General features: G+C 39.8%; 1 protein-coding gene across 5 annotated transcripts in view; it reads right to left on the reverse strand.

Annotated features, from left to right (window-relative positions):
* Positions 1 to 17,368, reverse strand: part of FRMD4A (FERM domain containing 4A) — a 566,280-nt gene that overhangs the window by 45,164 nt on the left and 503,748 nt on the right. For all 5 annotated transcript variants that reach the window (XM_073619521.1, XM_073619519.1, XM_073619520.1 and 2 more), the window contains exons 12-14: positions 10,029 to 10,105; positions 6,307 to 6,445; positions 1,533 to 1,674 (exon numbers count right to left, since the gene is read on the reverse strand). In XM_073619521.1, the coding sequence (XP_073475622.1) occupies positions 1,533 to 1,674; positions 6,307 to 6,445; positions 10,029 to 10,105 (358 nt within the window). The remainder of the gene's footprint in view (positions 1 to 1,532; positions 1,675 to 6,306; positions 6,446 to 10,028; positions 10,106 to 17,368) is intronic.

Genomic DNA, 17,368 nt, shown 5'->3' on the forward strand with positions numbered 1-17,368 from the left:
CATTGTGACAAGATGTGTAATTCATCTTAACATAAAGTATGCCTAAGGGCTTGTTCACACCAGGTGCATTGAGCAGTGGTTGATCAGCTTTGATCAACACAGGCTCAGTGCAAGAGCACATAGAAGACGATTGTTATCATACATGTGCATTGGTGTGCTCTGCATAAAAAGAAAACATGTCTGCAATTTTATGCAGCACACCACAACGATGCACTACAATGCACATCAGCGTTTCACAATGTTAAACACAGAGGTGAATGAAGCAAAAAAAGAAATGTAAACACTGCAATGTCAGCATAGTCAGTACAGTATTGGGGATCAGAGCAGTTGATAAAAAAATTTAGTTGTAGTAGCAAAAATAAGCATAATGATGTCAGCTGTCCTGCTGTAAGCGGAGGAGAATTACTGGGCTGTTAAAACTGCAATAGGCAAACAGGGTTAATTTCAGCCTGTAACAGAAGTTCAAAGGGCAATATTCTATGACTACCAGCCATCCAGCGGTCTGACCTCAACCTAACTATACTGGAACAGTAACATGTAACAGTTTAGTTTTCCTTAACAGCCTCCTTAATGGGGGCCCACTCCTACTCCATGCCCCATAGCAGCCGCGCAGGCTGCTATGGCTATTGTTACGCCACTGCTTCCGCTTTTGCTGCAACTTCATCAACCCAAAAAATTATTGAACTTTTTTTTTCCGTTGTATAGTGGTCTTAGGACCTCCTATATTACTTTAGTCTAGGTAGACCTAACACAAGGCAGGCCAATACAGGCCTGTGTTGTGCTATTTCTGTGACAACTTTCAATTGTTTCTATAATGATATATTTTTTTAAATGTATTTATTTTAGATCTGTGCATATCATGCATCAACTGCCCATGTGTAGCAGCTGGACAACATATGGAAGTAGTATAGTATGTGTAGTCTCTTATCAATTTTAATTGACAGTAGAAACAGCAATGTGTATAAATTTGTAGCATCCATACAAAATATGTAAAGTTTAAAGAAAACTTGTGAGGTTAGAAATATGGGAGCCATCACTAGTAACTTTTATTTGAAGGTGCTCCCTCCAAACTGACATTGCGATCCTTGGTTCGCCTAGTAAACCAATGACATGGATTAAGCATAAAGGATAGAAATTCAGACTTCATTGATTTTCCTAAGTAGTGAGCCCATCATCAAGAGGATAGCTCCAGAGCTGTACCCCTTATGAAAAAGTAAGCAATGCTATATCATGTATTACAACCCTCAAAGCCCCACTTTAAAACTTAAAACTGGCAGCAATACAATAGATCGAATCTAAGCATCAGAAAGTTTAACACAAATGCAAATGAAGTCAACATGTTAAAAGAGACTCGATTTGCACTGTCTTTAGAACAACTTTTGGGCAATTTTTAGGCATTTTACCAAGGCACCTCTGAAGAAAACTGACGTTTTCCCTGGTTAAAATAGGCTGCTCTAGAGAACCTTATAGAAAGTCACCCAAATCCAGGATAGTGCTCTTAGATACTCCTAAAACAAAAATTTGAGTCTTACCTGATGACAACAGGCTACCGCTGCTTCCACTGATGATTTTCCCTTTGCTTCCCATATTGGCAAGTTTTGACGTTTTTAAAGTTCCTGTCTCTGTTAAGTCTATGGCGATTTCACTCAGGCTTCTGGCAGCATGTATTTTAGACTGTTGATTGAGAAAGTAGAGACTAATGATTAGCTATAGTTTTTGAACATATAATAAAAGGCAAAATATTTAGCATTAGGACCCTGTTTGCATTGGTTTTCTTTTTTTCCAATGCGTTAGTGCGAGTTTCCTCCCACAATCCCAAAACATGCTGATATAATAATTGGCTTCAACCCAGGATGTATGTCTAGACATTGGTTTTTGATTTCAGGTGGATCTGTCTGATTTGAGAAAAATCACCCAATTTTGCATTCCAGGCTCAGTGTGTTAGCTGTAGCCCTATAGTGTACCGTATTGATTTTTGGGCCTGGGCCTCCCACCACCTTTACTGCCCCCAACTAAAAATAAATATTCTTACAAACAGACATGGAGCCTGATGACTGTCATTTCTTCCACTCTAGCACAAGGACCAGTTCATCTCCACCAAAACCTAGCACTTTACCTAACATCTAAAAAAAAAATAAAAACCTTAACCAATAGCTAGCTTGTAACCTTAGCAATTAACCAAACAGTATTGAGTTTATTCACTAATTCTAGACAGAAGATAGAGATATTGACCCACTTTCAGAGATATTTCAACCTTCTCTGCAAAAAAATAAAAAAATGGAAAAGCTTCAAGCACCCAAAGGCACTCATTATCATCCCCAAAATGGTAGGGTAATGTCAGAATTGGCCCATAGGTGTTGATCCAAATTTTAAGTGTTTATTGCTTGCTATTATGGGATCTTTTATGACCTCTTTAAAGTTGACCTATTAACACTAGTTTTACATGAATAATAGGGCACAATGTCAACTTTGCTAAATTATATCATATTTTTTTTTAGAATAAAGTACCTCCTGTCTGCCATGCACAAAGCCTGCTGCTCTGAGATTTAGCATACTTACATCCTAGGGATAGATGTATGGTCTCTACCTATCAGGTGTAGCTCTATGGCATCAATTTGACTGTCCTTTATCTGACCTTATCAGTCAGATGAAAGGATCACCAGCCAACAGAGCTGACATATGTAATTAGCAAATATGGCTGCCTCCATTTACATATATACAAACTATGCATAAAAACAAGGTTTGCATATCAAAAAATATTCAGATGACTATAGTTCGTCTTTAAGGCATGGTTATATAAAGCATTGCAGGCATTATAGACTATTAACTCCTTCAAGGACAGTGACTGTTAGGCTTCATGTACACGGGACGTTTTTACAACCTCTCCTGAGCGATTTACCTTGAGAGATAATAACTGACATTTAAAACGTCTTTTTTTTTTTAAAACGTTTTGCCGTGTTTACATGCCGCGTTTAAAAAAAAAAAAATATATAAAAATTTCATTTTTTTTTTCTTAAATAGCCAAAAATGAAAAACGCCTGTAAAGGAAAAGCGGCTAAATGCGAGTTACCGCAATTAGCCACGTTTAGCACTTGAAATGCCTGCATTCTCAGCTTCTGGACGTATTTTTTTGCATTCCAACTGCCTAGAAACGTTTGTAAACGACCCTGTGTACATGGACAGATAAGATAACAGAGGAGAGTTCAGTGGCAGTTGAAAAAAATGCCCAACTGCTCCTAAGGCTTCATGTACACAGGACGTTGTTTAACCTCTGCTGAACAACTTGACAGCTAGAAACCGGCGTCTAAAAACGTTCATTGAGCCGCGTTTACGCATTTGAGTCTAGAAACATTTCTAAAAAATATATAAATATATATATATATATATTTTTTTTGTTAAATTGAAAAACGTCTGTAAACGAAATGCTGCTAAACATGGTAAATCGTGTTTAGCAGCGTTTACAAGCTGTTACAGGCATTTGACGTTTCAAATGCCTCTGAACATCTGTCTGAACCTATTTTTTGTGTTCCAAAAAATGCTTCTAAACTCCACTGCCTAGAAATTACTATAAATGACCCTGTGCACATGTACTGATAAGATAACATAGAGGAGAGTTCAGGGGCAGCTGAAAAAAATGCCCAACTGTTCCCAAACGTCCATTTACCAGCAGCAGTGTACATGAGGACTTATAAACCTCCTTATTTTTTTTTGCAGTGCTGTGTAGTGGAAGAGGTATACAAATTAATTCAATATAGACAGAAAACAGGCAGATGGTGGTATTTGTTTCAACAGCTCAGGACAAGCCCTGCTGTTTTTAATTCATATGAAAAAAAAGGAACTGTTTAGTTAGTTGCACTGATGACATCAGAGCAGCCAGTAGGAAAATTATGTGGGCATGGACAGTGTGAAGGAAGAAAAAAAATCTACTCAGCATTTACTATACCGAAGAAAGTGAAGAAATATAGTTTGGGTTCATGAACTGACATGCTGAGCAAAGCATGAGGAAGTACAGTAACTATGAGAATGTAGCCTTGCGACACCAATGTCACGAATAGTACGCCCACACGCTATCAGTTTGATTGATAGCACAAAGATGGATCTGTCACATATTTCTAGTGCTTCTTCAAAGTAATGCCTGTAAGCAGCATTGAACACTTTGATGAAGTTTCTGGTCAGAGGCCTGTCTTCATAGTACAGGCCAGCAATATGTGAGAGATATCAATGAGACATTCAAACATATTGGAATCCAAAGCTGAGCTTGCTGCAAATATGACAAAGGAAACTACAGTATATTAAAAACATAGAAGAGTGATGACAGAAAAAAAGACCAAGTGGTCCATCAAGTCTGCCCATATTAATTAAGTTGTTTTTTTTTTTTTTCTGAGCATATATCTGCTTTTGTCCCAAGCATGTTTGGATCCACTTACTGTTGACTGCCTCACTACCTCTGCTGCTATTGTATACAGAAACGGAAGACATGCTATATAAAGTCAGTTAGGATTTATCAATTGTCACATTTCAAATGACTACCAAAGGGTTTTGCTGTATAACGGTTGAAGTAGTATTTGGGAAGCTCAGTCCTTTCACAGGAGGGTGGAATCTGCTTTTCTTAGCAGCGGATCTGACCACTGATCCCCGGTTGAGCAAAGCAGAGATGGTGGATAACAGGCCCATGTCTGCTCAGTTTATGCAGAGCGAACACGGACAGAGCCCGCTCCGCTCTATGGGCGGTCAGGTATAAACGGACTCCGCTGTCCGTTTTTACTCAACTGAGATTCGATCCGCCTAGACAGATGGGAACAGATCCCTTTCCCCCTCCCCTTGTTTTTTAGCAGACCGGATCAGATTGGAGGTAGATGGATGTAAAACAGACACAAGTCCATTTACACCCCCTGGTTCATAGGGGTATATGGACCATCTGATCAGGTCCACCTGAAAAACTGACAGGGGGACGTGATCAGATTGTCCATGTGAAGGGGACCTAATACACCACATTTGTTTCCAATGAAAAAGTAATATTGGGACATCTTTATTTTGCACTTTGCAACCTAATATGGATTCAACATTTATCCCCAGTTGGTGTAATGATTTTTGGACAAGCAGTGTTGGGAAGCATGTCTCTAAAGAGAAACTCCAGCCACTGTTACAAAAAAAAAGTCAGGAGCAACAAATGGAAATACATGCATGACTTTGTAACTTGTTGGCACAGTAGCTAAAAGCCTTTTTAAACTGATTATTAAGGTCGGACGTGAATAGAAAGGTGAGGCCAATTATTTGACATTCTCAGAAGATAACGTGTCATCTGATGTATGAGGCAGCTTGAAATAACTGAGATTTTTGGCTCAAATGTCAATTATAGCTCTTGGTAATTCAATTTGTCTATGAGAAAATGCATGGAATGTTCATTCTGGTGGTATGCATTGATGGCATTGTTTGAATACTAACGTATTGGGGGTTATTTACTAAAGGCAAATCCACTTTGCACTACAAGTGCACTTTAAAGTGCACTGAAAGTGCACTTGGAAGTGCAGTCACTGTAGATCTGAGGGGGACATGCAAGGAAAATAGAAAACATAATTATAGCTTACACATGATTGGATGATAAAATCAGCAGAGCTTCCACTCATTTCAGATCTTCCCCTCAGATCTACATCGACTGCACTTCCAAGTGCACTTGCAGTGCACTTGTAGTGCAAAGTGGATTTGCCTTTTGTAAATAACCCCCATTTTGTATGATGTCAGGTGCATCATAACTATTCATCAAATTTACAAAAGCATCGCTGTCAAATTGTGGTTATTGGAACTGTAGGGTTAATTTACTAAAGGAAAACAGACTGTTCACTTTGCAAGAGAATTTTCCCTTAGCTTAGGGGATGTGATGGAAATTCACTTTGAAAAGAATTCCCAAATCACACGGAAAAAAAAGAACACTATTTTTGGTTGCACGTGTTTGGATGATGGAATTCAGCAGAGCTTCACCTCTTTTGCTAAACTAAAGAAAATTATCTTGCAAAGTGAAAAGCCTTTAGTAAATCAACCCATATGCGTTGGGTTGATACAGAAATATGCATACAGACATGGATGGTAAAGTAGGCAAACTGATAAAAGGAAGAAATATACCAATACCAAGATCTCCTTTGTGCAGGATATGATAGGTAATAGTCATAAAATGAACTTCTATCTTTCAGTTGTCACATGTCTGACCTTGTGATCTTTTTATTATTATCTAAGGATTTAAAGACACTTAGGCTATATCTAAAGGAAACATAATCAGCCGGAATATAAACCATTTCATGAATGCCTTACCTTGCTTTGTTTTCTATCCAGATAGAATTGGTGTTGGCTAATGGCCATAGCCCAGATGGACTTTATGAGAGCAGGACACGCGTACCACGTGTGCACAGCGATCCCTCCATGACCAAATGTCCTCCTGGTGACAGATGCCCTGTATGCAGAGAAATGAGCTGTGATTTCCTCTGGACACATAACACACAGACACAAGGGCAGGAAGTATAAATCAGTTTACAACTATGCTGAGCAGAAATGGCTTACATCCTGCCATGGCCAGAGCAGGCGGATAATCTAATTGGTCACTGGTTAACCCAAATTTGTTAATATGAGACTGGGTGGATCCCCATCACGCTGTACTGATCAGAGAACACAGATGCATGCCAGATATTGCTCTACTTTTATACTGAATGTGAAGAACACTGATTATAGGTAATCGTAAAGTGCAATAACCACAGCAACCAGCTTATTACAGCCAGGGAAGTGAAATATACATCTGCTATGGCTTATTGAACTTTACACATTGCCCCCTACTCTGTAAAATAATCCCTGCCTCAGTAAACGCCTGGAAGCCTTTTGTTGTTTACACACTCATATCATGCTTCACATGGTTTGCTCATTGCAATAATATTGGGTGTCAGAACACATGATCAGTGTTGTGTCTATCAGCTGCCCTTGTGTTCAGTTACATCTTGTGCTCGCTAGCCTCCTGCGGTAAATATACACTATAAAATCAGGTCAGCCTTTGACAGATCATGCTGGGATTTGTAGTTCCACAACAACTGGAAGGCCACGGGTTGTCCATACCTAATCTGCATTCAATCTCCAGATAAGTGTGTTGTATCACGAAGAACTCATTCAGGAAGGTCTGCGAACAGCACGTGAACTCTACATATATACGGAACACGTTTCCCTGTCCAAACATTCCTATCATAGGTATGTTCGGTGAATTAGGCAATTACCTTCTAAGTATTCTAGTCCAACAGGAAACCTCATTAGCCATATAACTGACATACCATGGAAGCCATCATGTCATTAGGTATTCTAATTTTAAAATATGGAACCTGTTATCTTAGATGACATGGAGATGTGACAAATGTTTGCCCCTTTACCTGGGAAAGGGAAGAGATTCATGAAGACACGGGCCTAGGGGTGAAATGAATCCAGGTGCAGGACTTGTTTGGAAGGGTAAATAAAGCTGTTCTGAAACTAAACACCACAAAGTCCTTCCAGTCTTTGAATGTGTGGGACTTGACGTGACTTGGGGATTACCAAAACTACCAGCAGAAGTCAGAAGAACAGGTTTCTGCAACTTGTAGGCATTGTCAAATCAAGCCTTCTTAGTATCCTTTGTACAGTGATGACAAGGAGAGCCCGTTTAGCCCCACCTAACGTTACAGTAAAACACCTTTACAGCTCCTCGTTTACTATATTCACACTCAGACAATGCTTTAGTCATTTACATTAAACTGTCATGCATTTAAATCCCTGGCAAGAAAAGTGCTAAAGACTGCATAGCTTCTGTACTGTGCCTTAATGGAAAAGTGGTAACATATACATCCCTACAATCTAGTCTAAAAAAAAAAAAAAAAAACGCTTTATGAATACATAATGCAATACGCAGCATTTGCTAGTGTTCTCTGAGATTTACTATTCTCTATTCATTGTAATCAATGTTCATGGCTATGGTAGGACTTTTTTATGAAAGGTGGAACCCACCAATCAGATTATGGCCTATTTAGAGCAACATGTATGCATAGTGACGCGTTATTTTATAGTGTTAGGCAATAGGGTTGTCACCCATCAACATGCGTTTTCCCTTTGTGGATTGATGCATTTAGATGTGGATAGGCTTAAAATATAACTAAAGGCAAAACTTTTCTTTTAGTTTTAGAGTGGAGAGGGATTAGAACCCCAGGCAGTTTTTATTGTTGTCTGTGCCCCTGTTAGGGGAATTCACTCTCTCTATTTGTCCTGTTTACCATTATCATTAAGAGTGAAAGTAAAAGACAAGCCAACATTTTGGGTTGTTCCCAGAAAAGTAATAGAGGGAAAATCTTCTAATGGGGACATTCGTTCTGGTGACCTGGGGGTCCCCAAGAGATTCTCTTTATTTGCATGGATTTCCTCTCACTTCCTGTTTTGGCTATGTGAAAGGAAGTGAAGGGAACTCTCCCCAATGGGACACAGATGGCAAAAATAAACCTTACAGGGGTTATAACCTTCCTATACTCTATCCAAAACTAAAAAAAAGTTTTGCCTATAGTTCTATTTTTAAGTATACCTTAACCCAAAAACAAAAAAACGTAATATCTTGCAGCTCATCAGTCCTCAGACGTGGTGGCTGCATTAGTTTACCATTCTCAGTTTTTTTTCTGTATTTTAACTTGGTGATCCTGCCAGGAACACAATTCCAGTCTTAGGATGACAAAACTCACTGAACTGTGCCTATGGAGGAACAGCTTTGTCAACCTAGAACAAGAACTGTGCTAGGGCTACAGAACTTCCCCTCTTCTCATCCACATACTATGGGGGGGGGGGGGGAATGCTCTGTAGTTCACATATGTGAGCTGACCAGGGCTGATATTATTGTAATAAGACTGCAGAGTACACAGGATAGCACTGCATTTCTGGCAGGATCAACAGTTAATTGTTTGCACTTATCACACTAATAGAACAAAATGCTTTAAATGGTATCACTGACAGACCTAAATGTAGCAAATATGTGAAGTTTAATATTAGGATTTATATTCACTTTAACAGCCATTGACCAAGGCTTAGTAATGCCTGTTGCCAATGCATCAAAACATATGTTACATATGTTATATGTTATATTGACTTCTATGGGCTCTAAATGTAGATAAAAATGGATAGGACATATTGTTCAAAAATGCACATGGTGCTGGGATGAGGACAGGAATCTTTTAATTAAGGAAAAGTTAGATACATGTATTTTAGCCTGTTGCAGGGTATTTGTTAAAATGCAAAAGTGTAAATGGGCCCCTAATCTTCAGTCTCTAGCTTAATCTTCATTCTATATCTGCACTGCAGAAAGATACAAGAAATCTAGTATGTGGAGGAAACTGCTTTTTCTTTTTCTTTCTTTCTTTGCTCCAGTTTTCACAATACATGTCATGTTTAATGGCCCTAAGTCTACAAACAGACACAGCAAATCATACTATATTATATACTGGAAATTCTATAACACAGGTCGGTGAATTGCAGCAACCTGTATCACACATGTAGAATTTAGTTATTACGCGATTCGCTTTATAAGAACAATGGTTGCTATAGGTTACTGCATTCCCTTCTTTCTTCTCAGATTTATAATTGCTTCTCATAATTGCTTCCCAATAAACCAGGGTGACTTTTGTGCTATAAAATCTGGTTTGTCAACGGTTGGACCTGATAGGGTGGTGATAGGGCGAGCCTTACCGACTATGAATGAATTTTTACTGGAGGTGTGTGCGAGGGCAAGGGTCATATCGCTGTGCTGATGGAGTCCAAAGTATAAGGGTGATCCCTCACCCTCTGAAAAGTCAGGCCACTTTGTTTGCCATACTTAACTATATCAGGATAAGCCTTATTGCTGCAAGCACATGAGAATCTGAATATCTGCCACCCGGCTTTATCTTAGGAAACATTTCTGAGAATCATATAGCATTGGGTGCCACTTGTCAGGCTGCAAACACAATCACATCTTCAAAAATCAACCATAGCAGAGGGATCATGGCACTTACCTGCGAGGATCATGAACTTCCACCGAGAACTTCTTTTCTCTGAAATAAAGATTTTCCAGCTGTCTCCACTGAAAGATCTAGACAAGAGCATAGCAGGAGTTAGCTTCCATCTCCAGCACCACAATCACTGTTATAACAACCATCCCAACAGATCCTTCAACATTCTTCTACACAATCTCAGTGTCTCACTTTTTCGGGGATAGGAAAGTACAAGCCTGTGTTATCTGCCCTGGCCGCCTCTAGCTTTAGTTGCAGATCACAAATTCCTTTTTCCTGTAAGACTCCAGCAAGTCAGAGAAAAGAAAGCCTCTGAGCAGCAGCAGCAAGCAGTAGCTATGTGTAAATGCGGCTTCCTCCTTTCAGTGTGGTGGAATGGCCAGGAATTCATATTCCCCTGCCTCCTATTGGAACAGCCACTTCCTGCCCACTAATGTGTAATAGTCCCTGACAAGCACTATAGCTTGGAAAAAAGCAGGAGAGGGCGGGGGCGAGGGCTGACCTTAATTCAAGGCAAGGCAACATGAGATAACAATGTGAGCCTGTGAAAGCCCCTCGAAATACTCAGACTTTCTACCTTTTCTCAAGGCAGTCACTGCAAAGCAGGCAGATTCACTTTAGTTCACAGAAAGTTTCCAGGAAGCAGTAAGAACATGACCCAAACTACAATTTTTAATGTTCGTGTGAAAGAGCCCTTTACTGGATAGAACACCAGGTGAAAATAAGGGGGAAAAAAAACTAAAAATCGAAAACGAATGCAGCCAACACATCTAAGAATTGGTAAGCTGCAATATTGGTCATTTTTTCCTGACTGCCCAACTATGCAAGTCAAAACTGTTAATTAAAGAGTTAGTAAACCCAGGACCATGCATTCACTGTGTCTGGTCTCATGCAGTACACAGAACATGGAAATGTAATTATTTTAGTAAATACGAATTGCTAAATACCTTTTCTCATCAGCAGTATATAACAATCTTGTGACTTCTATCAGTGTCCGGCTGAGCCCTGGTTAAAGCTAGTAGGAGGAGTTTTCATTCTCCTCTGACTGACCTACGAGGCTGCATGCCTCCTGACCCTCTGTCTGGACAGTGCTGATTGGCCCTGCACCAATCACATCCACCCTCCCAATAAAAAAAAAAAAAAAAACCTCTCTAGCAATACACACCAAACTGAGCATGTGCAGAGTGCCTCCAAGGCTCTGTTCTATCAGCATGGTTCTTGGCGCCCTCCCACCAGTGAGCCATCCGGAGGAAGTTAACCCATCTATGCCTGTGGGCTTAAAGTGGTATTATTGGCTTTTTATTTACCATTATTGTGTTTTATGACTTTGTCTATTTTATTCCTTATGATTTTGCCACCAATAAACCATTGAATTTATGGTTCTAACTTACTGTTCATACATTATTGTTTGGATTCAGTCCATAGAGTGCTGCTTATCAGTTAGTTTTTTATCAATGCCACATTTTCCCAATGTTTAAGCAGCCGCACTGGTTTCTGATCCATAATTCACAGGAGTTGGATTGTCACACCACACCAAAGGACCCAATGGTTTGGTAGCGCTTCAGGTTTTATGTGTTTTTTCCTGTGTGTTTTTTCTTCTGATCTATCAGCAGATGGATTGGGGACAGTAAAAGAAGGGGAGGATCAGAGAAGACAGAATCAAACAGCCTTTTTACACAATGCGCAGGATTAACCCCTTTACTTTAAGGGAGCGAATAGAGGTGTCATAGGTGTGCGCAGCCTATTGCATTAGGGTGTGCACCCCAAAGCTCAAACACATATGTGTATGCATGTGTATATATACTAACAGTGTCAGTAGAGCAATGGACGGTGTCAGTGGGGCAGAGATTGGTGTCAATCATTTTAATTTTCATTATTTTATTTTTTAGTATTTTTGACAATTTTGTTTTTTTATTATTTTTTTTTTTACAATTTTTTTAGGAGACCCATTAGGGGGCTTTGTTGAAATATCAGGGATCTAAACAGGGGGAATTTTCCCCACATGGGATGATTAGGGCGTGCCCAGGCATACCTGGCACACTCTGTGCGCACGCCTATGAGAGGTGTACACATTGCAGCGTTGGCTTTGCGAGACAAGAATTAAACTGCCTGCAGACTCGTACAACCACTTCAATTTACTTCTATTACAATGTGACGCAAATGCATTGCAAACACGCCTCCGGCGTTCACAGCACTAAAGTATAGCTGTTTATCCAGATGGAAATCTGTTCAGCTGATTACTTTCTGTACTATCTTCCTCTGGACTGTTGTCAATTAGCATTGTTCCCTGCCATCTCCACAAACTACAAAACACCTCCCTCTGTTCTGGAGCAGAGAGGGAGGTGTTATGTAGTCCTAATAATCCCTGTCCTAGGGTGACAAACCTGCTTGGTACCGATGTTACCCTAGGAGGACAGGAAGTATGTTAATGGTTAAGTAAGCACAATACTATGTTTGTTCCTGGGGTGAAATATGCTTTGAAGCTAAGTTCACACCTGTGTGGGTGGTGTTGCTGCAGGACCCGCACAAATTATTATTATTATACAGGATTTATATAGCGCCAACAGTTTACGCAGCGCTTTACAACATTAGGGAGGACAGTACAAGTACAATAAAATTCAAATTCCCGCAGCTGCAACCACCCGCACAGTGAAACGTGGGACACATGGGCGGGTGCCATTAATCCTAATGGCACGGCCCTGTATATCGCATCCGTACTGGGAACCATGCTGTACTCGCGGTTCCCGTGCAGTCTGCGATTTCCAAAATAGTGCAGGGACTTCTTTCCTGCATTTCACAGGGCAAATTAATGGGCTGTCGTGCTCAAGCAAATGCGGCTGCACAGCCCACACAGATGTGAAACTAGCCTTAAGCGGAACTACACTGCACCTGAGCAGCACAAACCAAAAACACCATTTAATTCATTTATAATATTCGAAGAAAACTCCCCCATCCATTCATGTCTCTATGCTTTATTTTGTTGAGAAATCACATTGAAAAACACCCCCTCTAGAATTTCTGACAGCGGCCATCTTAAGAAAGGGAAGACAAATTTACTTCCTGGAATCTGGTATCCATCTGCCCTTAGCTCAGGCATGCCCCTCCCCCCTGATGACTCCTAAGATGTATGATATCATTTGCCTAGGCATAGAAACCAGGAAGTAACAGAAGAAATATAATGTTTTCTTAAAACAAGTAAATATGATATACTTTCCTATCTATTTACTAATATTATCAGCATAAGCATTAAAAAATAGTCAATGTTGATTGAGAGAGTGACGTTCTGCTTAAAGTATGGCATCTATTTAAGTTTGCACAGTCCTGATCTGCATCTCATGAAAGACAGATTGCCATTACTTATGACAGCCCGCCATGGTCCATTTTCTGGAGAGACAGTCCCTTTTTAGGATTTAAACCTCTCTGTCCTACCAGATTATGCTCTGTCCCATCCTAAGCCCCATTCACACTTAAAGTGGAACTTCACCTAAAAAACTGAAGTTCCCCTCCCCTATTATTAGTGGAAGTTTATTTTTATTTTTTCCTTGGAGCGAGTACCTATTTCTGACAGGTACCCACTCCACTTCCAGTTGGATTGCCTGGGAGATCTGAGCAGAAGTTTGCTTTTTTTTTAATACTGTAAACCAAAAGACAATTTTCTGGCTTCTGACTACAATTCACACACTGGCTTTAGCAGGAGATACAATTGTGTTTTGTTTTATTTATTTATTTTAATGAAATGTTACTTTGTCAGAAGTTGTTATGTCCTTTTAATGTGTAACAAAACAACGGATATAAACAATGAAAGTCACAACAACCAGTTACAATTGTAATTGGGTTGTATGTTTCTTACAAAACGCTAACAGATGACCTAAGCTAAGTGAAGTCTGAAATGGTGAATTTTTATGCAGCGCAGCAGTTTTACATTGCAGTGACAATGACACTGTAAATTACAAATGTCATTGTATTACATGTGACCTCACAGACTGATTATTATTATCAGTTATAAATATTTTTTAAGCACAGTGAGGGCTCATTCACACTTAGGTCAAAACAGACGCAATAACATGTGTTGACACAATGTACGGCAATGCATTTGCTCTACGTTCAATCTGTTGCAGTGCTAATCATTGTGAATGTCACCACAATTCATTTTATGGCAGAGCATAACACACCAAAATGAAAATATAACTTTATTTTGAAAAAAGGGTCATACGTATTATTTCAGCCATTGTGGTGCATTGGTAGCCCATTCATAATGAAGGAGCTATCTTAATGCAAAGCACGTTATTATTCACCTTAATGCACCTCAATGGATCATTTTAGTATAAATGGGCTCCGCTAGTCTGTGAATTCAGATTTGGCCATTTGTCTGGGTATATGTATTAAACTAACAATACTACATATATATATATATATATATATATATATATATATATATATATATATATATATATATATATGTATGTATATATATATATATATATATATATATATAGATATATATATAGATAGATAGATATAGATATAAATATCTATATCTATATATATAGATATATATACACACACACACTGTGTGTATATATATATCTATAGATAGATAGATAGATAGATAGATAGATAGATAGATAGATAGATAGATAGATAGATAGATAGATTTTTTTTTTTTTTTATGTACTTCCTAAAGCTGATCACACCACAGACTCCTCACATTTACTTTGTTGCAGTCAGTGTTTGGGACCATAAAATGAATACACATAATGCAATCTGCAATGAAAGTAAGGGGATCCAGCACATCATCATATTGCTGTAGTCATATGTGGTCATGTGCTCTGATCAAACTTTGCTTGCACACATCCTAAATTACATTTTAGTGCATTTTATACATGCATATACAGTCCAGACAGAAAAAAAAAAACAAGTGTCAGTTTCAGATGTACATAGCTAAGAGCAGGAATTGAGAGAGACTTATTTAGCACACATAGAAGTGTACTAAGGAATAAGAACCTGTTGTATATTAATCTGTGCTGACATCATCAGCTTCCTCATCCTCAATATTATTCTAGTTTGAACAGTTACTGTGAATCCTGACAATATTATTATTATTATTATAATACAGGATTTATGTAGCGCCAACAGTTTACGCATCGCTTTACAATATAAAAAGGAGACGTTACAGTTATAATACAATCTAATAAAGAGCATACAATCTAATAGACAATAAATGGTAACATAGTGAAATCAAACTTAAAGCAGAACTTCACCTAAAAAAAGGGAACGTTCCACTTTTATGTCTCCCCCACCACCACCACTTTTTGACACATTTATTTTTTGAGGGGGAGCGGGTACCTGATTTTAGGTTCACCCCCTCCCCCCCTTCTTGTGCCTTGTCACAGGTCTCAGAAGGCAGTGGGATCATTCACAAAAGGATAGCATGGCTCGTGCATGCGCAGTGGGAAGCTGGCTGTGAAGTCGCTGTGAGTCACAGCCAGTTTTCCTTAGTGAACATGGTGCATCAAGGACGCAAAGAATGGTGAAGAATCAGTCCAGGTGAGGACAGTGCTGGATCCCTGGACAAGTAAGTGTCTTTTTATTAAAAGTCTGCAGCTACAATATTTGTAGTTGCTGATTTTAAATTTTTTGGGGGGGACTGAAGATCCTCAAAGTCCATCTCTGTGAAAAACAAAAATCCTCCCTTGCAGTGGGGCTGCCACTTGCACTTCATTAAATACTCGTTTTTGTCTTTATACCGGATGAAGCAGTTTTATTTAACTGACTCCCCACTGCCCTGGCAGATGGCACTTTTTTCTCCCTGATGCTCAGGCTTGTGGACTGCCCCTTGGCAAACTCGCATACAATGCCACGGCTATGGTCCCTGGACTCCCTGCATTGTACTTGATGGCATCAGAGGACCTGTGACCTGCTGGAGCATTGGGGAAGAGAGGCTGCAGGTGCCAGCCCTTTAGCCTGGAGGGAGCAGACAATTAGGGAAGAAAAACTGCTTTAAATAAACATATACTGTGCAAACTGTCTGGCTGACGCTTTAAACCTCTACTTCTAAAAATGCTATTTGACTGGCTTCTATGCTTTCTGAGGCACTGACCTGGAACAGGAATGTAAGGCAAGAGATCTGAATTTACTTGTTTTATGACAGCTGTCTAAAAGGGGAATTGCCTTCACTTTGCAGAGATTTCCTCTGATCTCCTGCTGCATCTCCTGAACAGAAAGTGAAGAGAAATCTCCCTAACAGGACACAGACAGCAAAAAATAAACTGACAGGGGTTTAACCGTTGTCTACTTTATCCAAAACTAAAAAGATAAATATTGGCCACACCTACACTTTAAAGCTGAGGTTTAGTTAAAACGTTACCTCCTTGGTGCCGAATGTCCGCATTTTTGTGTGCAATAGTGCAAATAGAGCTGTGCAGAGAGTGCGTGCCCTGTATGCTCCCGACACAGTTACTGGCAGCTAACGGAATGCTCCCGATCACTGCTTGCAATCGGGAGCTTTTCGATCATGTTTCCACTGTGACAGCCAATCATGGCAGTCACTTGACCATAAGTCCCGCCCTGCCCTGCCTCCCAACTTTCTGAAACCCTTAAAGGCCCAGCAGGCACCAGCTCCAAGGGGTTAAATAAATATTAATAAAAAAATAACAGCACAAGGGACAGTACTTGCAGTTAGACCCCTTTCACACTGGGCCGCTGTGCGTTAGTGGTAAAGCGCCACTCGTTTTAGCGGTGCTTTACCACTGTTTGAGTGGCGCTTTTGGCCACTAGCGGGGCGATTTTAACCCCTGCTAGCGGCCAAAGAAGGGGTTAAAAGCGCCCATGTTGCGGCGCTTCCATAACACTTTTCAGGCGCTTTGGAGACGCTGGCCATTACATAGTTACATAGTAGGTGAGGTTGAAAAAAGACACAAGTCCATCAAGTCCAACATGTATGATTATATGTCAGTATTACATTGTATGTCCCTGTACGTTGCAGTCGTTCAGGTGCTTATCTAAACTATTGATGCCCCCCGCTGAGACCACCGCCTGTGGAAGGGAATTTCACATCTTTGCCGCTCTTACAGTAAAGAACCCTCTACACAGTTTAAGGTTAAACCTATTTTCTTCTAATTTTAATGGGTGGCCACGTGTCTTATTAAACTTCCTTCCACCTAAAAGTTTTATCCCTATTGTGGGGTCATTAATTTCAAAGGGCAGGGCGTTTTGGGAGCGCTGTGTACAGCTCTCCCAAACCACCCCAAAGATGCTGCTTGTAGGACTTTTCCTAACATCCCGCAAGTGCACCACCCCAATGTGAAAAGTCACACTGAAATGAATGGGAGGCGGTTTTGAGG

The sequence above is a fragment of the Aquarana catesbeiana genome, linkage group LG03 (assembly GCF_042186555.1).
Source record: "Aquarana catesbeiana isolate 2022-GZ linkage group LG03, ASM4218655v1, whole genome shotgun sequence".
Classification (NCBI taxonomy): domain Eukaryota; kingdom Metazoa; phylum Chordata; class Amphibia; order Anura; family Ranidae; genus Aquarana; species Aquarana catesbeiana.